The sequence below is a fragment of the Pseudorca crassidens genome, chromosome 2, assembly GCF_039906515.1.
Source record: "Pseudorca crassidens isolate mPseCra1 chromosome 2, mPseCra1.hap1, whole genome shotgun sequence".
Classification (NCBI taxonomy): domain Eukaryota; kingdom Metazoa; phylum Chordata; class Mammalia; order Artiodactyla; family Delphinidae; genus Pseudorca; species Pseudorca crassidens.
The window spans coordinates 32437392-32465220 of NC_090297.1; the positions used below are offsets into that span (position 1 = coordinate 32437392).

The window sequence follows — 27829 nt, forward strand, 5'->3', positions numbered from 1 at the left end:
TTACCACTATTTGCATTTATCTTACTGTTTATTCGTTTACTTTTTATCTGTCACCCTGACAAGACTTTTAAGCTCCAAGGGGACAGAGACCTTACATATTTTCTTCACTGCTGTGACTTGTGCCTAGAACAATGCCAATCATGGTGTAGGTATTCCATAAGTATTTGTTGAACGAATAAACCCAATTTATATACATACATATAAAAATATTCCTTACGTTAATGGGACATATTTTATATAATGTTCTGAGACATTATTTTTGTATTTAACAATGCTTTAGAGATCTCTTCCTGTCTGTTTATATAGATCTTTGTTTTCTTTAATGGCTGCATGGTACTGGCAGTCCTCACTCTGCACAGTTCTGATATACACACATTTCACTTACCATGGTTTAGTTAGTAACACCAGTCCCTCAGCAGGTTTAAATTTCAGTTACCACAGTATGTTACAGGCATAAAGTACAAGTTCCCTGCTAGCTCTTCAGTTCACAGATCACTGTGCAAATAACAGATGCTCATGCAGTGACCAATCATGTCAGTCTTTTCAAATTCTGCTGGTGACTGGTCACTGCACATCTGCTATTCAGTGATTCAGAGCGTGCAGTCGTCTTGCCTCCTGGTCTCCCGGCTATACATCCACATGACATTTTACAAAGATGGATCACTGAAAGAGGGAATTGGCCAACAAGGATGAAAGTGTAGCAAAGAAATAGAAGATGATAACACTGGAATTGAAATTCAAATCTAGGAACTTCCCTGGCAGTCCAGTGGTTAAGACTCCACGCTTCCACTCAGGGGGCATGGGTTCAATCCCTAGCTGATGTACTAAGATCCTGCATGCTGTGCGGCGCGGCCAAAAAAAAGAAAAAGAAATTCAAATCTAATGTACATGGTACAGAGGAAACAGCTGACCACATTCCCACCTGAAACAAGCTTTTTTGGGTTTTGTTGTTTCATAATGTATGAAGCACTAAAATACCCTTTCCCTGGATCCTCACCAGTACTTATTATATACATGATTTTTAACTTTTGCCAGTCAGGGAAAAAATGTTATTGTGCTGTTATTTTATACAACTTATTGAATGGAACTTGTTGAATGGAAAAGTCACTTATGAAGCAACATAAGTAAGTAAAAGTGTGTGTGAATATCCATACAGATTTTTAATATAACTAGTGTCCTGATGATGAACATTTAGATTGGTTCAATCTTCCTTCCTCCCTCCCTCTCTGCCTTCCTTCCTTCCTTTCTTCCTCTGCCCGCCTCCCCCAGCTCCCTTCCTTCCTATGCTGGGTCTTCGTTGCTGCACGCGGGCTTTCTCTAGTTGTGGCGAGCGGGGGCTACTCTTCATTGCAGTGCATGGGCTTCTCATTGCAGTGGCTTCTCTTGTTGCGGAGCACAGGCTCTAGGTGCTTGGGCTTCAGTAGTTGTGGCACACGGGCTTAGTAGTTGTGGCACACAGGCTTAGTTGCTCCGCAGCATGTGGGACCTTACTGGACCAGGGATCGAACCCGTGTCCCCTGCATTGACAGGTGGACTCTTAACCACTGCGCCACCAGGGAAGTACAGTTCAATTTTTCTTAATTGCATACACTCGTGCCCATCCTTGTACACATGTCGTTGTGCACATATTCCACATCTATAAGAAGTCTGAAATAGTATATACCAAAATTCCAAAAGTGGTTTTCTCAGGAGAGAATTTTGGCAATTTTTATTTCCTTATTTTTGCTTATCTCTTAAGAAAATTCAGCAATGAACATCTACTTCTCATATAATTAAAACCAATTTCTTCACTAGAAAAAGAAGAAGAAAACTAAGTGGACCTCAGCTTATCCTTAGGCATAGGCAGTGTGTCTTTTGGCAGGACTTTCTGCTTTCCAAACTACCAACAAATGGTCTTATAATCAGTGTCCTTATTTTTTGACAGTGATATTTGGCCCAGCCTTTTTCAGCAGGTAATCAACTTAATGACTCAGGATGCTCCAGAGTTCTGTTGCCACATTATACATATAAGATGGAATGAATAGGTTCATCTCAAACAAGAGGTGAACTGTGCCATCAGGATGTTTTGGTCTGGATCACTCTGCCCTCATGGCGCAGCACTTTATAATGTTCTGTGTCCTGGAGTCTTCAAGTGTTCACTGATAGGGCTAGAGCCCAGATCTTGTTGCCTTTGAGAAGCTATGCGTCAAAACCCCTTCCCCTCACTGCCCAGTAGATCTTATTCCTAGGATATTTTCTCCTTCCTGAATTAGAATTAGAGATCTTCTGAGAAAAACTCCTGGAGGTTTGTGTATTCTCCAACTTCCCCAGTGTGACTGTCACAACTCCTTTTTTTCAGATAGAATATCTTCCTTAACTCAGTCACCTGTCTAAACTCCAGCTCACAGTTGTCTGTTAGGAGTAGAAGGGTCTTAGAGAAGAGTAGTGAAAAGTAGCATTTTGGGGTTGGATTATGAAAATCTTTAAAAGTATAATGAGTTTGCAGTCTTATAGAGCAGTGGTCCCCAACCTTTTTGGCACCAGGGACCGGTTTCATGGAAGACAATTTTTCCATGGATGGGGTGGGGGGACAATGGGGAATGGTTTCAGGATGATTCAGGAGCATTACATTTTTTTAAAAAAATTAATTTATTTATTTAGATTATGTTGGGTGTTCGTTGCTGCGCATGGGCTTTCTCTAGTTCTGGCGAGCCGGGGCTACTCTTTGTTGTGGTGCGCGGGCTTCTCATTGTGGTGGCTTCTCTTGTTGCGGAGTACAGGCTCTAAGCACATGGGCTCAGTAGTTGTGGCTTGTGGGCTCTAGGGCGCAGGCTCAGTAGTTGTGGCGCACGGGCTTAGTTGCTCCTTGGCATGTGGGATCTTCCTGGACCAGGGCTCGAACCCATGTCCCCTGCATTGGCAGGCGGATTCTTAACCACTGAGGCACATTACGTTTATTGTGTACTTTATTTCTATTGTTATTACATTGTAAAATATAATGAAATAATTATACAAGTCACCATAATGCAGAAACAGTGGGAGCCCTGAGCTTGTTTTCCTGCAACTACATGATCCCATCTGGGGGTGACAGGAGACAGTGACACCCGAAGTGTGTTGCTTATGTCTCTGTGGTCTCGTTTTGGTTGCTGTCACTGCAGAAAACCCTGCTTCACAAAGACAGGATGTTGGAAATGGAAGCAGGCTTTTCAGTGCTTTTGTGTCAATCTCAGGATATTCCACCTTGATTTTCATCCAGAATGTATGGAGATTTGAAGTCGTCTTAAACACACTTTTAAGGCCACTGTCACTTACGATCTCAAGCAGTTGATCCTCTTCTAGCACAGACAAAGTTAATTCACCTGGCTTATTCACAAATGGGTCACAGATCCATTCCTTGCCAGTTCGGGGGTCTTTTGTGGTTGGGCAGTAATGCTCAAACTCTTTCGAAAGCTGAGATAGGTGATCATGCACCAGCTGGGAGAAAGAAGGCCCTCGCTCAGTCTCTTTCAAAATCTCTGCTAATGTTTGAAACATGTCAGAAATCCCAGTGTTCACTTGTCGACCCCATAATTCCAGTTTGGCTCTGAATGCCGCCACTTTATCTGTCGACTTGAGCACAGTTGTTCTCCCCTGAAGTGACAGATCGAGTTCGTTGAGCAGGTTGAATATGTCACACAAGTAAGCAAGTTTTGTGACCCATTCTGTGTCAGTGAAATGTGCTGCCAGTGGTGACTGTTTTTCTAAAAGAAATTTCTGGAGCGGCTCTCGTTACCTCAAAAACTCTGGCCAGTGATCTACCTTTAGAAAGCCATCTCACTTCTGTGTATAAGGGAAGACATGGGACTTCCTTGGTAGGCTAGTGGTTAAGAATCCACCTTCCAGGGCTTCCCTGGTGGCGCAGTGGTTGAGAATCAGCCTGCCAATGCAGGGGACATGGGTTCGAGCCCTGGTCTGGGAAGATCCCACATGCCGCGGAGCAACTGGACCCGTGAGCCTGTGCTCCGCAACGAGAGAGGCCGCTATAGTGAGAGGCCCACGCATTGCGATGAAGAGTGGCCCCCTCTTGCCACAACTAGAGAAAGCCCTTGCACAGAAACGAAGACCCAACACAGCCATAAATAAATAAATTTAAATAAATCATATATTTAAAAAAAAAAGAATCCACCTTCCAATGCAGGGGACGCGGGTTTGCTCCCCAGTCAGGGAACTAAGATCCCACATGCCACAGGGCAACTGAGCCCTTGCGCTGTGGATCCCATGTGCCACAACTAGAGAGAAGCCCGCACGCCGCAACTAAGACCCAACTCAGCCAAATAAATAAAGAAAAAAATATATATTTTTTTTTTAAAAAGGAGAAGATGTGTGTGCTCTGCATCCATCTCCTCACAGAGCTGCACGAACAGATGTGAGTTAAGGGCATGTACTTTAATGTGGTTGATAATTTTAATCACATCCTGCAAAATGTTGTTAAGTTCAGGTGACATTTTTCGGTTAGCCAGCAGTTCTCTATGGATGACACAGTGCGCAGACTCACATTCAGAAGTGACCTCTTTGACCCGAGTAGTGAAACCAGAAAGCCGTCCAGCCGTGGCAGCCGCCCTGTCCGTGCATATACCGATACAAAATGACCAATTCAGTTTTCCTGATATGTAATTGTTCAAAGACTTGAATAGTTCCGCAGCTGTGGTGCTGGTTGGCAACAAAAGTGCACATAACATATCCTCATGCACACCTTCCTGAAAAATATATCGCACAAAAACAAGCATTGTTGCCTTGTTGTCAACATCGGTAGACTCATCAACCTGGATTGCATACCGTGGTGACTCATTAATCCTCTCTAACAATTGTGCCTCAATATCCTCTGCTATTTCATCAATTCGTCTAGTTATGGTGCTAGCTGAAAGAGGAACACGTGCCACCTTTTGAACTGCAGTCTCCTAAAAGTTCATGACAAATGTCCTCAGCAGCAGGCAGGATCAGCTCTTCACCAGTAGGGAAGGGCTTCTTAGCTTTAGCTATGCGGTTAGCCACTAAGAAGGATGCTCTCAGTGCAGACACATTTGATGAAGTGGTGGCCTTCAATAATTGCTTCTGTTCTTCGTGTTCATGGTTTTTTTCCTTTGAAAAACTCCAAAGGCTTGTCTTTCAATGCAGGTGCTTGGTCTCCATGTGGCGAAGCAGTTTTGAAGGTTTCGTGGCTTCATTGGATAGCCGGTAGCCACATATTATATAAAGCAGGCTTGGAGAATGTGAATCCCCTGTTGCAATGAACCCGTAATTTAAGTAGGACTCTTGGTATTTTCTTTTAAATGTAGCTTTCTTTTTGTTGGCAGTCTTAGAGTCTTCTGCTGTCTCATCACTGGGTCTTTCCCCCTTTCCAAAGAAGCTCTCCAATGACGTTTGTTTTTTTACTCATCCTGGCTAGGGTTAGCTTGTGGGCTTACCAAAACGGTGGCTGAGACAAGTGTGCAGTGTGGGAAAGAGGCACGGATGGAAGTAGATAAATTAATGGGCGGGCCACACGCAGACTAAAACGTGTCGGATTCTGACTTAAAGCCTGCCACTAGGTGCAGCTGTACAATTGATGTACATCAACTCACTTGCCACAGTGAAGCCTGCCACCAGATGCTTAATTGTTGCTTGCCACTCACTGATAGGGTTTTGATATGAGTCTGCAAGCAATTGATTTATCATGGTCTCTGTGCAGTCAAACCTCTCTGCTAATGATAATCTATATTTGCCGTTGTTCTCCACTGCTAGCATCACTGCCTCAGCTCCACCTCAGATTATCAGGCATTAGATTCTCATAAGGAGTGCACAACCTAGAGCCCTCACATGCGTAGTTCACAGTAGGGTTCGCTGCTCTGGGAATCTAGTGCTGCAGCTGATCTGAACAGGAGGCGGAGCTCAGGCAGTAATGCGAGCAATGGGGAGCGGCTGTAAATACAGATGAAGCTTCGCCCGCTCCCCCACTGCTCACCTCCTGCTGTGTGGTCTGGTTCCTAACAGGCCACAGACCAGTACCGGTCTGTGGCCCCGGGGTTGGGGACCCCTGTTATAGAGCCATTACGAGCTTTTAAAGTAGAGAAGTGGAGTTTTAGATTCATCTAGGATGGATCGAAAGGGGAGGGATTGATATTAGGCGGGGGGACCATTTAAGAGGCTGTTTTACTGTTTAAGGCAAAATAATTTACAATGCTCTTGGAATCTTAGTGTTTTAAGGAGGGAATAAGCCTACTGATTGGGGAATTAGACTTACTGTTCATCTTCTTTAAGAAGAAAAATGGTTTATTGATAGAATTATTCATTTTAAATGGTATTTATGCATAAGATAAGTGAGATTAAGAAGAAATCAAGTTATCTTAAATTAATTCAAGGCTCCATACGTAGATGATTTATATGTTAGTGTGCAGAAGGAACTTGAACTTATGGCATATGTTGATAAACTAGGGAGAATGGAGAATGTTTCAGAAGACTACAGGTGAGCAAAATCTAGACTTTCAAAAGGAGAAAATGGTACATTCTGTGCAGAATGCTAAACTTGATAATCAGTGCCTTATCACAATTCTTCAGTGAATTATTAAAGAAGAGATGTATAAACTTTAAAAAAAGAGTAGAGGGACTTCCCTGGTGGTCCAGTGGTAGAGAATCCACCTTCCAATGCAGGCGATGCAAGTTCATTCCCTAGTCGGGGAACTAAGATCCCACATCCTGCAGGGCAACTAAGCCCGGGCGCCACAACTACTGAGCCCCCGCACCTCAACTAGAGAGCCTGCGTGCCGTAGACTACAGAGCCCACGTGCTCTGGAGCCTGTGCCACAACTAGAGAGAGAAAACCTACACGCCACAACTACAGAGAAGCCTGCACACCACAACTAGAAAGAAGCCCTCATGCCTCAACGAAGAGCCTGCGTGCCACAACTAAGACCCGATGCAGCCAAAAAAAAAAAAAGAATAGAGCCCAGATATAATCCCAGAGCAGCTTGTGAAGGGCACATGATAAAACATTTTATAGTTAATCTGAAAGACTAAAGACAGAGAAATAGCCAGAAAGATTCTGAATAAGTAAAATAATGAGTGGTAACTTTTAGATATTAAAATGTATCATAAATTTTAAATAGTGTATTGGTACCAGAAACAGGCCTAACTAAGTATATGTAATCTTGGTATATGATAAAGGTGGCATTTCAGATTGGTGAGGAATATATAGGTTATAAATTTTCTTAGGACAACTGAGAAAAAAATAAATTCCAATTTTATATCCTCCAAGAAAAAGAAAGACTTAGATGAATTGAGTATTTAAATATAAACAAAGATACATTGACAATACTTAAACAAAAAAAAACTATAATTTTTTTAAACTTTTTATTTGATATTGGAATATAGCCGATTAACAATGTTGGGATAGTTTCAGGTGCATAGAAAAGGGACTCAGCCATACATATGCATGTATCCATTCTCCCCTAAATTCCACTCCCATCCAGCCTGCCACATAACACTGAGCAGAGTTCCCTGTGCTGTACAGTAGGTCCTGGTTATCCATTTTAAATATAGCAGTGTGTACATGTCAATCCCAAACTCCCTGACTATCCCTTCCCCACTTCATTCCCCCTGGTAACCATAAGTTCGTTCTCTAAGTCTGTGAGTCTGAAGAAACTATAAATTTTAATATGATCTAGAGTTTTTAATTAATTAATTAATTAGTTAGTTAGTTAGGCTGTGTTGGGTTTTCGTTGCTGCGCACGGGCTTTCTCTAGTTGCGGTGAGCGGGGGCTACTCTTCATCGCAGTGCACGGGCTTCTTATTGTGGCGGCTTCTTTTGCTGTGGAGCACAGGCTCCAGGCATGCAGGCTTCAGTAGTTGTGGCTTGCGGGCTTTAGAGTGCAGGCTCAGTAGTTGTGGCGCAGGGGCTTAGTTGCTCCGCGGCATGTGGGATCCTCCCGGACCGGGGCTCGACCCCGTGTCCCCTGCATGGGCAGGCGGATTCTTAACCATTATGCCAACAGGGAAGTCCCGAAAGAACACTTTAGAAAAAATTGAGTACCTCAACACAAAAATGGGCAAAGGAAGAAATTCGTATGATCATAAAATACATGAAAAATATAAATCCATACTGACAATCAAAGAAATGTGTTTTAATACAACAATGAAGAATCGAGGAGTTGTGCTTCTTTCTTTGTTTTGGCCTATCATATCATATCGGGTAAAAAACAGTTAAAAGAATCATAGGACAGAATTGTTGAGGGATAGGGAACTAGTCTCATGGTGCTGTCAGACTGAAAACTATTATAGTTTTTCTAGAGGACACCTTGGCAGTTTGTATCAAAAATCTTTTCAAAGTTTGACACCAGGGCTTTCCTGGTGGCGTGGTGGTTGGGAGTCCACCTGCCGATGCAGGGGACACGGGTTTGTGCCCCGGTCCAGGAGGATCCCACATGCCGCGGAGCGGCTGGGCCCGTGAGCCATGGCCACTGGGCCTGCGCGTCCGGAGCCTGTGCTCTGCAACGGGAGAGGCCACGGCAGTGAGAGGTCCGCGTACCACAAAAAAAAAAAAAAAAAAAAAAAGTCTGACATCAGACATTTCACTTTTACAAATTTATGGGGAATGAATGAAACGGGTTCATTGTAGCATTGGAATGAATGCTACATACATAATGGAAATATATGTAATGGAGCCATTAGCAATGAAGTAGATCTATATTTATTGATATAGAAAGATGTTCGTGATATGTTAAATGAGTAAAACAGGTATTCAAACAATCTATACAATATGGTTGTATTTTTTGAAGATGGGATTCCGATTCAGTAATTTTGAGGAAGGTCCTGGAATCTACTTTTAAAAAATTTCTCATTTCCCATCTGGGGACAAATGCTGGCATAAACCACCCTGCATGTTGTAGCCAGACAAATCTCCTCTTTTCCTCTTCCCTTCTCCCTCTTCCTATGTTTAGAAACATAGTGGCTGCATCTTTACTACCAAGTCAAATATGCTTTGGTGGTGTACTCACACTTAAAAGAATTCAGTTTTACACTGGGGAGTAAGAGGGAGAGTGATGGTGTGGTGGGAGGGAGAGCGAGGGTTTTATTTGCTTCATTGCCTTCCCCTCCCCCCAAGTCCCTTCATACCAATTAGCCCTCATCCTCCACTGTCATAGGAAAAGATATTTGTAAAGAAAAATGAGGCAGTTCTTGGCTTTTGATCTCCTAAGGACCTGTTGTTAAGGCAATTAAAGGAGTTCTAGAGGGTTATTTTCTCTCTTGAGTTTTGGCTCTGTTAAAACTTTAGCACACTCTGCCCCACCTGCCCTGGCCCAGCTTTCCTGATGCTCCATTATGTTTCTCTGCCTGGTCCCAACTAGGCCCATCGTCTTGTCATCTTTCACTTTTAAGGTGCTCTTTTCTTTCTCCTTGCTTTTGCAAATTGTGTGGAATTCCTCCTTGCCTCTTCTGTCCCACTAATTTATCTCTTTCTTCAGAGTAGCATTCCATTTCTCATCAGTGTTGTAAGCCTTTCTTGAATTCACCAGCATATGTGGCTGAATTTAAGTTCTTTTAACCTTTTTGTCTCTATGACTTCAATTAACTTTCATATGGTGCCCGTGTAATAAAAGAGGAAGTGTTTTAGTGCCTCCCTGTCTTGCAAATAAACTCTGAGGGTAGCAGTGATGTTTCAGGCCCGTAGAATCAAGCACATTGCTTGAGTTATAGTAAATACTCAGCAAATACTCGTTGATTGGTTCCCTAATATTTCATTTGAAGAATGACTTAATATTAAAAAACTGCGTCTTTTTTTCTTGTGTTTAGATCACTCAGTCCTTGGTGTTTCTGCTGTTGGCTACACTTTTCAGTGCATTGACTGGTTTGCCGTGGAGTCTTTATAATACTTTTGTGATAGAAGAAAAACATGGTTTCAATCAGCAGGTAAAATAGAGAATGCAAATGTTCTCTTTTGTGCTTTTGTCCTCTGCTGGGAATAATTAAAACATAATTTGCTATTTTAGAGCATGAATTAATCGAGGGAAAAGGAACTGAAGATATGGTAAAGATCATAGTTTAAGGTCTTGCCATAAACTCTTCTAGCACTAATGTCTAGTGTTTTTTCAGCTAATAACATTTAAATGAGTTTATTTTAAACTATAAAATGCAAGACATTGACTTATTGTCTTAGGCTACCTGTTGTCATGTAGTCTCACTGCCTTTTAATTTTTAAAATTGCTTTAATAATGTATCCTTTCTATTCACTTATTTGTTATTTTAAAAGCAGTTTCGTAGTTTCTCATGATGACCTTTTATTTTTTCAGACTTTGGGGTTCTTCATGAAAGATGCAATCAAGAAGTTTATTGTGACTCAGTGCATTTTATTACCCGTGTCTGCACTTCTACTTTACATTATTAAAATTGGGGGAGACTATTTTTTTATTTATGCCTGGCTGTTCACACTAGTTGTGTCTCTGGTAAGTGAAATCTTTGTTTCGATTTTCTTTTACAAAATGTTCCTTGGTGAGATAACTGTCATTTAATCTTCATTAGCATTTAAATGATTCTTAAGAAGCAGAAGAAATATAAATAGGTGCTCATATAAATTCCCCTTCTGTTTTCTGCTTTTAGCTATAGAAATGGGAGAGTTGACTCTGACCATAGATTTTCTTCTCCTTATACTGGCTCTTATAGATTCTAGAAGCTAGTTGTTAGTTACCTTTAATGATGCAGTTGTCAAGCAGTTTGGGGCTGTGCATTTGTGAGTTGCCACCAGAGTGATGACTAAGTTTGACAATTTGATGACTCTTGACTGAGCTCCAGTGTCTAAAAACCATGGATATTTTGGAGAGAGAATAGATGTAAGCGGGATAAGAAAAAGAAAGCATAAACGTGTCTGCTTTCTCCTGCCCTCCTTCCCCTGCCTTTCCCTTCCTCCTCTCCCCTTTGCCCTTTACCCCTTCTTCTCTGTCCCTTGCCCCCTCCTCCTGCCCCTCCCCGTCGCCCTGCCTCTTCCCTTTTCCCCCCACAGCCCCCCCTTCTTCCCTCTCTTCCTTCTCCCTCCTTTTTCCTCTCTCCGCTTCTCCATTGTCCCTTCTTCACATCTTCTTTTCCTCTTCTCTTTCCGATATTCCAAACTGCTTCACAGCACAAACACTACAACACAATCAAAATGGCCTGTTAACAGCCCCCAGAAAATACGTCCTATCAGCTCTTCAGCTGCACTGATGGTGAGGTTTCTTTTAGTCTGAATTACCATGATGCTTATTGCTTCACCTCCTGCTGGTGGGATCATGACTGGAAAATGGGTGCTAATTGGACTTACAAATATATGTTGTATGGCAAATTGAAGTGACAGGAGAGAGAGCAGAGGAAATGCTCCCAAAATGCTTAAGGAAGTACTGTTTCAACCAGTGTGTATAGTTATGAACTGCAGGTCAGTAATATTAGCAGGCAAACCAAATAATAGCACACAGTCAAGCTCTAGTAGTTCTTTTTTTAGCAAACACTTCAAGTCTATTATGATTACCTTGAAAGACAGAATTCCAAGTTATGATGGGCTCATGAAGTGTCAGAAATCCCCAAGATAGTTTTGAATGGACCATTTGGCTTTTCAGTTATTACCATATAGAGACTATTCATTTTGATTTAATTCATCAAACAGATATTGAATGCTGTACTGGTACTATTTCGGGCTGGGAATACCAGAGCAAATAAGATAAGGTCCCTGTTCTCAGGGCTGGGATCACATAGTTTTAATACTGAATCTGTATAGAGTAGTTTCTCTTTAAGGACATATTCATAGGTTGTTCTCATATTTGCGTTTCAGGTGCTTGTCACCATCTATGCTGATTACATTGCCCCTTTATTTGACAAATTCACACCTCTTCCTGAGGGAAAGCTTAAACAAGAAATTGAAATCATGGCAAAGAGTATTGACTTCCCTTTGACTAAGGTGTATGTTGTTCAAGGTAAGGCTCCCTGGGGTAAGAAGATTTTATTTGAGTGATTTGTTTTATTTGATTAGTTTATTCTTAAAGCTTTAATAAAAGAACAAATCAGTTGGTTTGGGGTTTTTTTTTGTTTGTTTGTTTTTGTTATTTAAAGATTAGGATTTTACATTTTGGCTTTTGAAGATTTATAAGAATTGCTGACATAGTCCAGGGATAGAAACTGGTGGCCTGATGCCAAGTCCTGCTCCTGCCTGCAGCTATGTTTGGTTGGTTTTATTGTTTTTAATTCTGCACCAAGGCCTTTATCACTCCCTGCTATGTCATAATATTAGACTGATTTTTTCACTTCTATTACCTGCCTGGCTCCTATATGTAACTGAGTTGGACTCTTGCTTAGATTCCATTTGGCAGTGGTTTGGGGGCTCAAAAACAAAACCAATGTTATTGGCTTTGTCTCCACCAAGAAAACTTCCAGTGTTCTGCAGGACTCTGATTTCACCTGCAGATTACCCAAGATTGGTGCCACTTGGTATTTTGGATTAGTTATACTCTGCTTTTCTGATGATTGCTTTTGAAAATTAAGCTATCTATCTGTTAGCTTGTGTAAGACTACTAAAGTCTCAAGGAAACCTACAAAGATGCAAAGAAAAACTGTGTGGTACCATGACTTTCAGAATCTGTAAATTAAAATCCATGTAAATGAATGAGTGTAGTTCTGCCTCTGCCACTTACCAGCTGTGGGATCTTGGACAAGTCACTTTGCATCTCTGGGTTTCAGTTTTGCTTCCTCTGAACTGTGGTCTGGCAAATGCTTTCTGTAAAGGGCTAGACGGTAATTATTTTAGGCTTTGCAGGTCACATGGTCTCTGTTGCAACTATTCAACTCTGCCATGATAGTACAAAAGCAGCCATAGTAATACATAAAGAAACAAGCATGGCTGTTTTCTAATAAAACTTTATTTATAAAAATAAGTGGCAGGTTTGATTTGACCTGCAAGCCACAGTTTGCCCATTCCTCCTCTAAAGTAAAAATCACCATTGAGAAGTAGCTATGGCGGATGAAGGAGTAGAAACTGAGAAGTAATTGCAGGGTCCAGGAGGACAGAGATGGTCACAACTGGAAAGAATGAATTAACAGCAACGAGAAGGGTATAGAAATCTCAGACATTTGGCAGCCAACTAAAGGCACAATTAGAACATGTCTATGGGGAAATAGCAGAAAAAGAAGCCAATTCATACTACTGCTTTGGCCTCTGAGATTACTAGTCTTTTAATAATATTAAACTAGTAGCACAATGATCAGTATAGTAGGACAATCTCTGAGGCGCTTTTACTGAAGGGGCAACCTAAGTTGCCGATCACTTATAATCAGATAACGTGAATGCTAATGCTATGACAGTAGAGGTAGTCGAGAAGATATGTGATCTATACCATCAGTGCTATATGATTTTAGCTGAAATAGTCAGGGAAGGCTTTATGGAGGGTTATAACATAAGCTGGGACTTTGTGGAAAATCGAGATTTGAGTAGGTGGAGGGTAGCATTTCAGAGGTCAGGCTGTGGAGCCAATAGGTTTGCGTTTAAATTCTAGTTCTAGCACAGATTCCCCGTGTGACTTTGGACAACTTACCTCTGCTAAACAGAAGTTACTCATCTGCAATGCATGTTTCTGTTGTTGTTAATAATGTTGTCAAAAATATTTTGAGTAAAAGAATGTTGTTAATAACAATAACAACACACATGATGGATTTGTAAATTGAAAGGAAAAACCGAGTGAAAAACCAAGAGTCTTGCTCTCAGAAAATATCAGATAGTAAGTACTGTGCAGAGAATTAAACTGATGTGAAGTGATAAAGAATGGCTGAGTAGATACTTACGATTAGGTCATCAGACAAGACATCTCTGAGCAAATGAATTTAAGCTGAGATCTGAAGGAAGGAGCCATCCGTGCCAAGATCAATGGAGAGACCCTCCAGAGCTCTGTATCTTCAAGAAACAGAAAAAAGTCCAGTGTGGCTACCTCATGGCAGGAAAGTGTTATGACATGAAATCTGAGACATAGGCGAGAGTCAGACCACATAGGCCTTTGTAAATCAGAGTAAGGAGCTTGGATTTTATTTTAAGTCTAGGGTTAAAGCTATTGAAGGTTTTAGGCAGGAAAGTGACATGGCCTAGTTTGTACTTTTTACCTATTTTATGTTGCTATATAGAGAATAGACGGTAGGGGAGGCAAGAGTAGAAGCAGGGAGAGCAGTAAGGAGGCCAGTGCTGTTCAGGAGGAGATAATGTGGCTTAGACTAGAATAGTAGTAATTGATGGAGAGAAGTGGATATACTGGGGATGTGTTTTAGAGGTAGAGTTGATGGAATTTGCCGGTAGATGACATGTAAAGGAATAAGAGAGAAAGAGACATCAAAGATAATGACCTAGATTTTTGGACTAAGCAGTTGGATAAATGGTAGGTTACTAAGATGGGAAAAAACTGGGAGAAGAGCAGGTCTGTGAGGGTTTAAGTTCTGATGGGTGTGTTATATACCTATTGAACATTGTACTAGAGTTCTACAAGCAGTAGTTAGTTGCATGCCAGCCATAGAAACCAACTATAGCTGACTTAACCAGAGAAATTCCTTATTGAAACAATATTTGATAACTCACAAAGTCACCAGGAAAGTTAAGTTTACCAGACTTGGGAAGTGGACTCTCCATCGGGAGACCAGGAACTCAGAATCATCCTGCAGAACCAGTCTGGGGAGGACACTGCTAGTGGCTCCTGATGTTGGAGTCAGCAGTGTGTATCCCTAACATCCCTTCCACTAGCACCTGCAGAATTCATTCCTCACTGCCCTGCTTCTTTATGTAATTAGCTAACTGTTTCAGAGTCCCCAGTGGGTGCATCTGATTGACTGAGCCAGGGCACTGGGCTAGCTGCCAGGAGTGCTTGGGGAAGCAGATAGCTAGCTTTTTAGATTTCTCAAATGAGAAGCAGTCTCTCACAAGACTTGCATGATGCGAAATTCCCTAAACTCTGCAAGGGAATTCTAATACTGGTCAGGGAAAAAACTATGCTTGAGAATATAAACAACAGATAGGCACTTTAGCCATCCATGTGGAGATGTAGGCCTGTCAAATAAGCAGCTAGATATATAAATCCAGAGTTCTAGGGAGAGGTCAGGGCTAGAAATAGTGATATGGAAGTACCTGTATCTGGCATGTAGATACCTCCTTGGATGAGGGCACTTAGAGAAGAGAAGGGGGCTCAGGTCAGAGTCAGCAGAGGAGGAAGAGCCAGCAAAGGAGGCTGAAGAGGAGAGACCACTGAGGTAGGAAGAAAACCAGGAGAAGATGGTGTTTCTCTTGAGATAGGAGAAGAAAGTGTTTCAAGGAGGGAGTGGTCAACGGTATCAAATGCTGCCAAGAAGTTGATTGAGATAAGACATCATAAACGAAAGATGAAGAGACAGCTGGCCATGCCTTACAATCTCATAGAACGTTTTGGTTTTCAGAGTTCCCAAATACATTACTTCATACCTCAAGTGGTACGATAAATCCATTCAGTAAACAAGCATTATTGAATAAATACTACATGCAAGGCATAGTGATACAAAAAGCTTATGGTCTAGTGCAGGGACTCTTAAAACTTTAGTGAATATAAGAATTCCCTGGAGAGTTTGTTTAAAGATTCCTCGGCTCCATTCTCAGATATTGGGTGTTTCTAGTATTTACATCTAACAAGTACCCGTAGGTGATTTTGGTGTAGGCATTCTTTGGGCCACACTTTGAGATACTTAGACCAGTGGGAGATACTAAGACATTCATTTTGTTTTATTTATCTGCCTACTTCCATAGGTAACTTCAGGTAGCTTCTAAGAAATATTTTTAAATTAATTTAAAAATTAGAATCAGAGAAGATAGAAATGACATAGAAGTATAAGATCTAGATACCCAGCTTTCCAGATCCTAAGGTCCTATATTATTGACAAAATTGGACCACATATTTGGCTCTTAACTTCCAGGCAACCAAACCAAAAAAGTCCTCTCCTCATATCATAAACGGGAAAATAAAGCTTAAAGAAATTAAGAAAGTTTCTTACATTTACACAACTAATACATGGCAGAGCCAAGATTTGAACCTAAAGTCATTCTTAACCACTAAATTCACTGCACATGCTAGAACATAAAATATAAAGAAAATAAAGTATAGAAAATAAAGAAAATTATAAAGAAGAAGATAAAAATCAACCATAGTTCAGCTACTGTTAGCCACTGTTAAAAATTTAGGGTTTTTTTTTTCAGTCTTTTTAAGATAGTTTTAATTTTTTCTGATTAAATAAGTATACTGACTTTAAAAGCCTTGGAACAGAGCAAAGTATAAGGGAGGGAACAAAAATCCATATTTCTAGAAGCCAGTGATAAACACTTCAATATTTTAATGTATTTCTTAATAGGTTTGTGTTTCTGCTTTTCTATTTACATGTACATTTTTTCATGACAGTAATGGAATTTTATATACATGAAGTTTTACATCCTTTTCAGTTATGTTGGTGAGCTTTTTCCTATCTTGTTAAAATATTTCAAAAGTATACTTTTTATCTGGCTGCTTAAAATTCCATTTCATAGCTTTACCATAATTTAATCATTCCATGACTGTTGGATATTTAGGCTTTATTTATTTACTTATTGCTATAAAGCTGCAAAGAGCATAAATATTTGTTGTCAAGACTGCAAAGAAACAGGCACTTTCCACTGCTGGTGGTGATTTATGTTGATATAATATTCTTCAGGTGTTAAACAATTTGAAAATGTTAATGTCCTTTCCAGTAATTCAGTTTCTAGGCGTCTCTCCAAAAAACCCCATACTTTTTAATTATTTTTCCATGCTTTGAACTGTCTTTTCCTTAGGATCTAAACGCTCTTCCCACAGCAATGCTTATTTTTATGGCTTCTTCAAGAACAAGCGAATAGTTTTGTTTGACACTCTACTAGAAGAGTATTCTGTACTAAACAAAGACATCCAGGAGGAGTCTGGCATGGAACCCTGCAATGATGGAGAAGGGGACAGTGAAGAAATAAAAGCTAAAGTTAAAGTGAGTTCTTCTCTTCCTAAGAGACCCTGGCTTAGTTTTTATGAACAGTTCCTGTGACAACTCAAAATAACATTAATTTCTATGTAGTGAGTGTTGAATTCCGGGAGACTATCAAATAAAAACACAGTGGCCCCTTTGTAACTGTGGTATTTGGGAGAGATTATCATTATCGTTACATGCTAACTACCTTGCAAGCTTTCACAGAATGTACACAAGTATAAGGTAGGAAAATTCTTATGATTATAAGCTGTCTTTAAAACAGAGACTTTATATATAATTCCTGACATGTTTATGATTGAAGAATTCCCACAGGCAAGATAAAAAGGTGATAAACATCTCATTTTTAGCTTCATTGAGATATAGTAACTATAGGCTTTGGCAGTGGAGAGACTTGAATTTGAATCCTGGTTCTGTCATTTAGTAGCTGTGCATTCTTGGGTATACTATGTAACTTGGTCAGTTTTCTTTTGTTTGTTTAACAAATATTTATGAAATGTAAACTCTGTGCTGAGATACTTTCCTTGGCACTAGGAATACAAAAATAAAGAGGCAAACCTTGCTCTTAAGGAGTTTATAGTCTAAAGGGGAGAAAGTCATACAAGCACAGTACAATATGGTAATTGCTGCATTGAAGCTGTAAATACTGGATGCAGTGAGAGCACAAGAGAAGACGTTTGTTAAATCTGACCTTTTAGTCTGAGAAAGCTTTTTCTGAATCTTCTCCTGGATGAGGTCAGCTAATGCTGACTAGCAAAATCTAAAGTATACCAAGACTAAATGGGGAGGGGAAACACTGATAAGAAAACAGTACATATTTCATCAGAAACAGTCTCCAGTAGTTGTGTGTGTGATGGAATGTGCCATTGGCTTTGGTGTCATTCAGAGATGATTTGGGATCTGTGTAACTCTGGGCAAGTAACTTAAGCTCTCTAAATCTTTGATTTCTTAACTGAAAGACAATGCCATCAGGGTTTCTCATCTTGGCACTATTGACATCTTGGACCGGACAATTTTTCATCATGGGAGGCTATCTTGTGCATCATAAGATGTTGAGCAGCATCTCTGGCCTCTCCCTTTAGATGCCAGTATCAATCCCTCCTTTTCCCAACAACTGGGACAATGAAAAATGTCACTAGACATTGCCAGATGTCCGCGGGGTTGGGGGGTGCTGGAAGGAGGGGGCAAGATCACTCCTGGTTGAAAAACACTGGGATAAAGATGCCTACCTTTTAGGGTTGTTAAGATTAAATGAAATAATATATGTGAATAACCTTGTACTCTGTGTACTTTAAGTACCAGAAAATAACTTTTATCACTGAGCATCTGTTTTGACTCTAAAGAGATGGTCTAATAGAGTGCCTAGCCTGTTATAAATATGTAGATGGAACAAAATTCTGTGAAGGGGTTAAACAGTATTGGGTGAAGGTTAACTCCTTTGATTATATTTATTTTTAAGTGGGTTTATCAGATTTCCCCGGCGGTCCAGTGGTTAACACTCCACGCTCCAAATGCAGGGTGCATGGGTTCGATCCCTGGTTGGGGAGCTAAGACCCCACATGCCGCATGGTGGGGCCAAAAAAAAAAAAGGGAAACAAGTGGGTTTATCCTGTCCGGATATTGTAATAAAAGTCATTTTGGTCTGACCAAGAGTCATAGGATTTTAAGCTAGGAAGAGCTCTTAAGGTCATCTTATAGACAGGAAAACTGAAGTCCAGAAAGAGTAACCAGGTGACAACAGTGGGGAATCATACAAGTTCAGCAAGTCAACCTGCTGAAGAGGTATCCACATGCAGGGTGGATTACTTTATAGCCAAACCTGGGTGTTAGATAGTGGTCTGCTGATTTCAGTAATGAAATAACTGACCTTTAGTATCTGTGAGAACAGTATTCTTTGGCTTAAATCTTAGAAAAGATTAGTCTTTTGAACCACGTTGAATGGAGTTTGAGTTATTTTGTTGGCTTCTTGAAGAGTAGCTGCAAATATTTTAGCATCTATGTATAAGTTACATAGTCCTACCCTAGAGAACCTGTAGTAGAGGAGAGTAGATATGTATACAAATAGCTCATAGTTTAAGGCAGAGGGTGGTAAGTGAGTGGCTGAAATAGTGTGGCTTTTAGAAATTAAGAAATTAATGCAGATGCTAATGGTCAGACAGGTTTCTTAAAAGAGAGGATATTTGAACTAGGCAAAATTTTGACTTGGGGATGGAGCTTTTCAGGTTGAAGATATGGAATGAATAAAGCTATAAAGACAACTACACAATGGCTATTCTGAGACTAATGAATAAACGGATTCTTGTAGAAGGGGATAGAAGGGTAGGCCAGGACGAGTTTGTAAAGTACTTCTTCCTGAAGACATTGAGTGGTTGTTTTCAGTGGCCTGGAAAGTTTAGATTGATTTGGGTAGAGGCCAAAGCTTGTTTTAGGAAGTTTAAAATTTTGTGGCAACATATATGATAGAGCAAAGATTAGAGGCAAGGGGGACTTCTAGGGGCCTATTGCATCAAGATAACCAAGATAAGCATGAAATAAGGGCCTACACTAGAGTGAGAGGTGAGAATAAGTGTGGAGTCATAATAAAAGATGGATTTAAAGTACTTGGGTGATTGCTATTATGGGGAGTAAAGGAGGAAATCAAAGATTGACGCAGAACGCCAGTGCATGTACCACAGGTGAGGTGATTTTAGGTAGTATATCAGTATTTGAAATTTGAATGGCTATATGTGTATTAATGTATATTAGGAAAAAGATAAAACTAGCTTATCATGATTTCATGAAAATTGTCATTTAGGATAAGGTTAAGTTTTAAAAAGTGAATTGATTTTTTAAAAGATATTAAATAATCACACAGAGAATACACAGGTGTGGCAGAAGTTTAGGAAATAGTGGTTTGTTCAGCACCTGCTACTGAACACCTACTATGTACAACACAGTGGGGGATGCAAAAATGGTTTTAAGTCTGGATCACATAGAAAGGATGAAGTGTTTCATTTTGAACAGAAGAAAACTAAAGTTATCTGAAATCCCTCCTCTTAGAGATAACTACTATTAACATGTTGATGAATATCTCCATACTGGCTATTCACATTTTATAAGATGACTAGGAAACTTACTCTCTGCAGTTTTATCCTTCAGAAGACAAATTCGATCATTGGAACAACCTGTCTCAAAAGCAGTTTAAGTAAAAGGAAAACTTTTAATATATAAAAGCTGTACTTTTATAGAAGAAAACAAGTATTTCCCCAGCAAGTGCTAGGGTCATGTGAAAGTATTCCCAGTTGATAAGTATAGTAGAGGACAAGATCCAGAGATGTGGGTTTGGCTTTTACCCACTACTTATTAGCAAGGTGGTCTTAAGACATTTTAACTTCTTGGTGTCCTTTATCTCTAAAATGAAGATATTACTTCCCATCTTGTGCAGCTTGGTGTTGTGAGGATCAAATGAATCAGCATATGAATTTTATGAAAAGTGCTATAGAAAAGTGAAAGATATGTGGTACTTATTTTTGTTATTGTATGTGAAAGTTGCATGGGAAGAAAAGAAAATCCAGTTTTGTCTAAGAATCTACCACCAATAAACAAGTCTCCTTTCTGCAGAAAGTGACCCTTATTTAAGCTCTTTTCATTCCACATCTTTGAATGTGACTCCATGCAGTTCTGAATAGCTTCCTAAACCCAGACATCAAACCAAGAGACAAGAGCCTATGTTATCTAATAGAGACCTGCTTGTTTTATAAAAGAATTAATTCATAGTTCATACTGGGAGGCAGGTAACTAGTGAAACTAGAAGCCTAAAGACTGTGTACTTTATATAAAATGATGATAATGATAGCTGCCTTGTAGTAGTGGAGATTAACAAACTGTATGTAAAATATCTAATAATACAGTGTCTAGTACATAGACCATTTAATGAGTGGGAGCTGTTATCATTATTATTAAACAAAGCAGCCTATTTTGCTTATTATTAAACTAATAGACAAATTAGAAAACATGAATAATCCAACTAACCGTAAACATCTTACTATATATATTTCTAATCTTTTTAAATCATCATTTTTTAAAATCATTCTCCTCGGGACTTCCCTGATGGCACAGTGGTTAGAATCTGCCTACCAATGCAGGGGACACGGGTTTGAGCCCTGGTCTGGGAAGGTCCCACGGGAAGGTCCCACATGTCGTGGAGCAACTAAGCCCATGTACCACAACTACCGAGCCTGTGCTCTAGAGCCCACGTACCACAACTACTGAAGCCTGCGCACCTAGAGCCTGTGCTCCGCAAAAAGAGAAACCACTGCAATGAGAAGCTCGCATGCTGCAACGAAGAGTAGCCCCTGCTCGCGGCAACTAGAGAAAGCCTGCACACAGCAACGAAGACCCAAAGCAGCCAAAAATAAATAAATAAATAAATTAGTTAATTAATAAAATAAAATCATTCTCCTCTTATTGGGTGTATGGGTTGTTTCCAGTTTTTTGCTGTTAAAACTATTCTTGCAATGAATATTTTTGTATATAAATCTTCAGTTGCACCTCTTTATTTCCCCCTTAGAATACATGTCCATTAATTGGTGCTTTGTTCGTTATTCCCTCTTGATGGCCATTCCCTGAAGGTACAGGTACACATGTCTCTTAGCCATTTAAGAAACTAGGCTAGTTATCTCATTCTTCACTTTCTCTACCAAATGTATTCTGACGTAAATACTGATGTTTAAAAGGAAAAGAGATAATAAATGTAAATGCTATCTTGCCAGTCATTTCAATCTGTCCCTCTACCCAGCCTCATTTTGAAGTGGTCATTTTCTTTCAAAATGAGGAATTGGTGAAGGAGTGGAAAAGTGGTAGAATATCTAGATTCCAGTATCTTGCTGCCTGTGTTTCCATTAGGTTGCATTTTTCTAAGGTCTATAAAACAAAATAAATTTCCTTTTTGTCTATTTTTTTTTTTGTACGTCACTCTTTTAAGTAGCTGGAGTTTATTTCAAAACCGTTAGCCTTCACTTTCTGGGGTATATATTGTGTAATTGTTGCGGGATAGATATGTGTCCCATAGATGAAGCTTTTTTATTATTTTGTTTATTTTTTTAAAAACAAGAATATTTTTTAAATATTTATTTTTAAATAACAACATACTTTATTTTTTTAATTAATTAGTTAATTAATTTTTGGCTGCGTTGGGTCTTAGTTGCTGCGCGCAGGCTTTCTCTAGTTGCAGTCAGCAGTAGCTACTCTTCATTGCAGTGTGTGGGCTTCTCATTGAGGTGGCTTCTCTCGTTGGGAGCACCGGCTCTAGGCGCGCGGGCTTCAGTAGTTGTGGCTTGCGGGCTCTAGGGCACAGGCTCAGTAGTTGTGGCGCAGGGGCTTAGTTTCTCTATGGCATGTGGGATCTTCCCGGACCAGGGCTCGAACCCGTGTCCCTGCATTGACAGGCGGATTCTTAACCACTGAGCCACCAGGGAAGTCCCGAAAAATATTTACTTTTTAACTTTTTTATTTTGGCTGCTCCAGGTCTTAGTTGCGTCATGCGGGCTTCTTAGTTGCGGCATGCAAACTCTTAGTTGTGGCATGCGTGTGGCATCTAGTTCCCTGACCAAGGATTGAACCCGGGCCTGCTGCACTGGGAGCATGGAGTCTTATCCACTGCACTACCAGGGAAGTCCCTGATGTGGACCATTTTTAAAAAATCTTTTTTGAATTTGTTACAATATTGCTTCTGTTTTATGTTTTGGTTAAGTGTACAGTTCAGTGGTTTTTAGTATATAATGTGCAACCATCACCATATCACATTCATCCTTTTACTTTTAACCTTACGGTTTTTATATTTTAGATGTCTCATACATAGATAGACTTTGTTGTTACGGTTGCTTTTAAATCCAATCTAACACTCACTGTCTTTTTTTTTTGACAAGCTTTATTTATTCATGTATATTGTGATTACTGATATATTTGGAATTATTTTTACCATATTATTTTATGCCTTTTTTCCCCTCTATCCTTTTCATATCACCCCCACCTCCACCCCAAACATATACACACACATCCTCCTCTTGCTTTATTTTTAGAACTTATTGAAGGTTTTTAAAAAATGATATTTGGGTTGTCATTAATGTTTCAAGGTTCATATATGACTATTCTTTTAATGGTTGCTGTTAAAAATAAATCATGCCCATATAACCTAAAATCTTAATATATACAGTATCTTCACTGCTTCCTGAACAATCCAGGAACCTTAAATAAACACTTTGATCTAATTATACCCCCTTCATATTATATTTTAGTTTTATCTTGTTTATTTTTTACCCCTAAAATTAGCATTATTATTATTTTATACAGTCATTATTTAAGTTTACCTATGTGCTTACCTGTGTCTTTGCTTACCATTCCGTATTCATCTCACACCTTCCTTTTAGAAATTACCTTGCTTCTTCCAGAGTATATGCTTTAGAAATTTCTTTGGAAAGTTGTTTTTGTTTTATTTATTTATTTATTTATTTACTTACTTACTTATTGGCTGCGTTAGGTCTTCGTTGCTGCGCGTGGGCTTTCTCTAGTTGCGGCGAGCGGGGGCTACTCTCCGTTGTGGTGTGCGGCCTTCTCATTGCAGTGGCTTCTCTTGTTGTGGAGCACAGGCTCTAGGTGCATGGGCTTCAGTAGTTGTGGCACGCAGGCTCAGTAGTTGTGGCTCGCAGGTCCTAGAGCGCAGGCTCTGTAGTCGTGACGCACTGGCTTAGTAGCTCCGCGGCATGTGGGATCTTCCCCGACCAGGGCTTGAACCCATGTCCCCTGCATTGGCAGGCGGATTTTTAACCACTGTGCCACCAGGGAAGTTGTCCCTGTTTTTGTTTTTATATCACTCTCATTCTAGATATCAATTCAAGATTGACCGCTATTTATCCTAGCATCCTAATATTTGTTTATTTTTTTCTATTCTGTTCTGATTTCCTTTGTTCCTGTTGAAAAAGTCAGCTCTGTGAGAATTCCCTGGTGGTCCAGTGCTTAGGACTCTGTGCTTCCCCTGCAGGGGCCATGGGTTCGATCCCTGGTCGGGGAACTAAGGTCCTGCCTGCAGCATGGCCAAAAAAAAATTCTTCTCTGAGCTTATTGGGTTTTTTTTGTTTGTTTTGGTTTTTTTTTTTTTTTTAGTTCTTTCTGGTTATTCTTAAGATTTCTCTTCGATTTTCGTGTTGTGAAAGTATGGACTTCTTTATCCCAGTCCTGTTTGGGATATACTGTGGTTCCTAAATCTAGGGACTCATGTCTTTCCTGAAGTTTAAAAAATTCTTTGCCATTATCTAAAGTATTCCTTCTTTCCCGTTCTCCCTAGTCTATCTTTCTGGAATTCCAATTAGATGAATGTTATACCATCTCATTCTGTCTCCCATGGGTGCTAACCGCTCTTCTATATTTGTCTCTTGGAGCTGCATTCTGTAATTTTTCAGCTCTACACTCCAGTTCATGGATTCTTCCTTTAGCTATATTTAATCTGTTCTTTAACCAGTCCATTGTGTTTTAAAGTTCTAATTGGTTCTTTTTCAAATCAGTCATTTCTGGTAGTCTCTTATTCCTTCCTCATGTTTTTAGTTCCCTTGTTTGTATAAAACATGCTTCTTTTTATTCTGTATCTGATAATTCCAGTATCTGAAGTCTTAAGGAGCTAATACAGCTAGCTCCATATTGTTTCTGCTAACTCTTACTCATTGTGGCTTGTTTTCTGAAGTATTTGGTAATTTTTATTGTGAGTTCATAATAGGTCAATGATCTTAATCTTCGGGAATCTTGAAGTGTCTGAGTTTAGGGTACATTCCTCAATAGAGGATTTGTATTTGCTTCTATCAGTTGGCCCCAGTGCTACCAAGCCAGAAGCACTTTAATATCTCATCTTGGGGTTTTCTGGACCATGCAGATAATGTTTTTGAATTTTAATGGAGACTTTTCTTTTTTTTCCACTTTAGATGAGCTTGACACAGTTGGGCTACTTCACCAGCATTTTTTTTTTTTTTCTGGCTCACTCTTTGCCTCAGAGTATACCCCTTCATGGGATTAGGCAAGGGATGTTAATTTCAACTCCTCACCTTTGGCTTTTTCTTACTTTAAAATAAACTAAACTCTATGTTTAAAGATATTTGTTTTACCTTATTAAGCAGGTTTTTTTTTTAAAAGATATTGGGGATAGGAGTTTATTAATTAATTAATTTATTTTTGCTGTGTTGCGTCTTCGTTTCTGTGCAAGGGCTTTCTCTAGTTGTGGCAAGCGGGGGCCACTCTTCATCGTGGTTATTAAGCATTTTTAGATGTTTTTCAGAGTATGTGTGTGTTGGTGAGTGAATGTGGGTATGCACATGTGAGAGTGTGTGTATAAGATTAAATTGTTCATTGTGTCTTGGCACTATTTAAATTTAATCTGGAAAGTTTATAAACAGTGAGAATTTTATTTGGCTTTGTAAACATTATATTTTATCATTCATATGACCACCTACCATTTAGGTTTAGTTATTTTATTTAATTAATTTATTTTTATGCGGCGTGCAGGAACTTAGTTCCCAGACCAGGGATCGAACCTGTGCCCCCTGCAGTGGAAGCATGGAGTCCTAACCACTGGACCACCAGGGAATTCCCTATGTTTAGTTATTTTAAAACCAGTACTATAATAATATGCAAATGATTACATATCTGTTGACTAAAAAATTGTTTATTAGATAAATGTTGAATAATTTACTTTTATAGTTATAGCTGTGTGAAAGTTGAAAGCACAGGTCTCTGGCATCAGACTACTTGGCTTCACATCCCAGGTTTTCTGTTTATTGGCTGTGTGGCCATAGGAAAATTAGTTAATTTCTCTGTACCTAGATTTTCTCATCTTTATATTTTTATTTTTTTAATTAATTTTTATTAATTAATTGCTTTACAATGTTGTGTTAGCCGCCACTGCACAAGAAAATGAATCAGCCATACACATACAGATATCCCCTCCCTTTTGGACCTCCCTCCCATTTAGATTACCACAGTGCATTAGGTAGAGTTCCCTATGCTATACAGTATGTTCCCATCAGTTGTCTAGATTTTCTCATCTTTAAAGGGCAGTAATAAGTGTACTTATCTAATATGGTGATTATGATGTATAAATGAGTTATAATACAGTATTTAGCACAGAGGACCTGGTACATAGTCACTGTTTAATAAATGTTAGCAACTTTGTTGTTACTTTTTTAATCTTTCCTGGCCTATTCTTCATATGTGTTGAAGGAAAAAAAAATATGTATGCATGTGTATGTATATATTTTTGTGTATATATGTGTGTGTGTGTGTTTACATATATATTTGTAATGTTGGTTTGAGAGGCTATCATAAAGTTAGGGAAGCAGAACTCCAATAAATTTTAACATTAAATTTTACTTTATTAAAGTAACACAAACATACTGTTTAGAAGTTCAGAGTACAAAAAAAGCATATAATAAAATATAGCAGTTTCATGTTTCTCGCTTCTCTGTGCTGCTCACGTGCTGCCAGGGCCCTTTCCCCACAGACTGCAACTCTTTTAGCTTCTTCTGACATTTACACATATCATTTTCTATATTGTATGTGTACTATTACTTATTGACCCTATCTCTTTTTTTTTTTTTTTTTCCTGCACCGCATGGCATGTGACATCTTAGTTTCCCCAGCCAGGGATCCACCCCGCGCCCCCTGCAGTGGAAGCACAGAGTCTTAACCACTGGGCCGCCAGCGAAGTCCCTGACACTATTATCTCTTGACTTTCACTTACGGTAGATGAGGATTTAGCTCTTGTCCTAACATCCGCTCTGCTCCTCCCTTCCCTCAATTCTTCCAATATAGTCCTGTTACAGTTCTTGGTTTAATCAGTATCAAAACATTTTTGTAAACATTATTGTAAAACAGTGTTGTACCTATTCACTGCTGAGCATGCCTTACCTTTTTTCCCTCTTGCTTAATAATTGCTTTTTTTTTAAGTGTGCTTAGTTTTCCTTTTATCTTTTTGCTAATTCTTCTCACAACTTCTGCTGTCCTTCAGTATAATTTCCTACAAGTTTAATTGCATCATTAACCTTATTAGTTTTAGTCCCCCTCATCCCTGCCACACCCCAAAAGAGATCTCTATTTTCTTTCTTTGGGGTGGTTTCTCTGAAGCCCTGCTCTTCAGTTCTCATACTGGACTTCCCTTGTGCTCATCCTTGATTCCAAGTTGATTTGCTGTGTTCTCTTGATAGTGTACATCTTCTACTAGTTTCATCAGGTTAAAAAGATGGTATGGTGACTGAGAGTGTGATCATGGCAGCCCTTAACAGATTTTCTTTCGAGTCACACTGTTCAAATCTGGATGGGTTACGCTCTCTAGCTGGTGTATAGATGTCATTCTGGGGTTGCCCTTTACCATTAGAGATTTCCTTCACTTCTCTCCTACATTGGGTCTCCTGTGTTCTGTATTCCATGACTTTTTGTTCCTTAATTTACTCCTTCATTTTGGTAAAGAACATCCTCAATCCAGTACCTTCCTGAGAAAGACTGCATAGTAAAGTTTTTGAGTCCTGGCACCCAAATGCCTTCACTTTTCTGTCACATTCTTTTCTGTCACTTTGACTGGGGTTTAGATTTCTAGATTGGAAATACTTTTTCTTCAAGATCGTGAAGGCATTGTTCCATCGTCTTTTTTTTTTAATTGCTTTATTTTAAAAAATTAATTAATTAATTTTTTGGCCGCACCACACAGCTTGTGGGATCTCAGTTCCCCTACCAGGGATAGAACTTGGGCTGCAACAGTGAAAGCCCGGAATCCTAACCATTAGGCCACCAGGGAACTCTCTCCATTGTCTTCTTGATTTCAACA

The 27829-nt window shown here is 39.5% G+C and overlaps 1 protein-coding gene across 2 annotated transcripts in view; it reads left to right on the forward strand.

The window, feature by feature from the left end:
- Nucleotides 1-27829, forward strand: part of ZMPSTE24 (zinc metallopeptidase STE24) — a 48960-nt gene that overhangs the window by 10892 nt on the left and 10239 nt on the right. For both annotated transcript variants that reach the window (XM_067725637.1, XM_067725638.1), the window contains exons 4-7: nucleotides 9784-9900; nucleotides 10281-10433; nucleotides 11786-11927; nucleotides 16808-16992. In XM_067725637.1, coding sequence (XP_067581738.1) covers nucleotides 9784-9900; nucleotides 10281-10433; nucleotides 11786-11927; nucleotides 16808-16992 — 597 coding nt within the window. The remainder of the gene's footprint in view (nucleotides 1-9783; nucleotides 9901-10280; nucleotides 10434-11785; nucleotides 11928-16807; nucleotides 16993-27829) is intronic.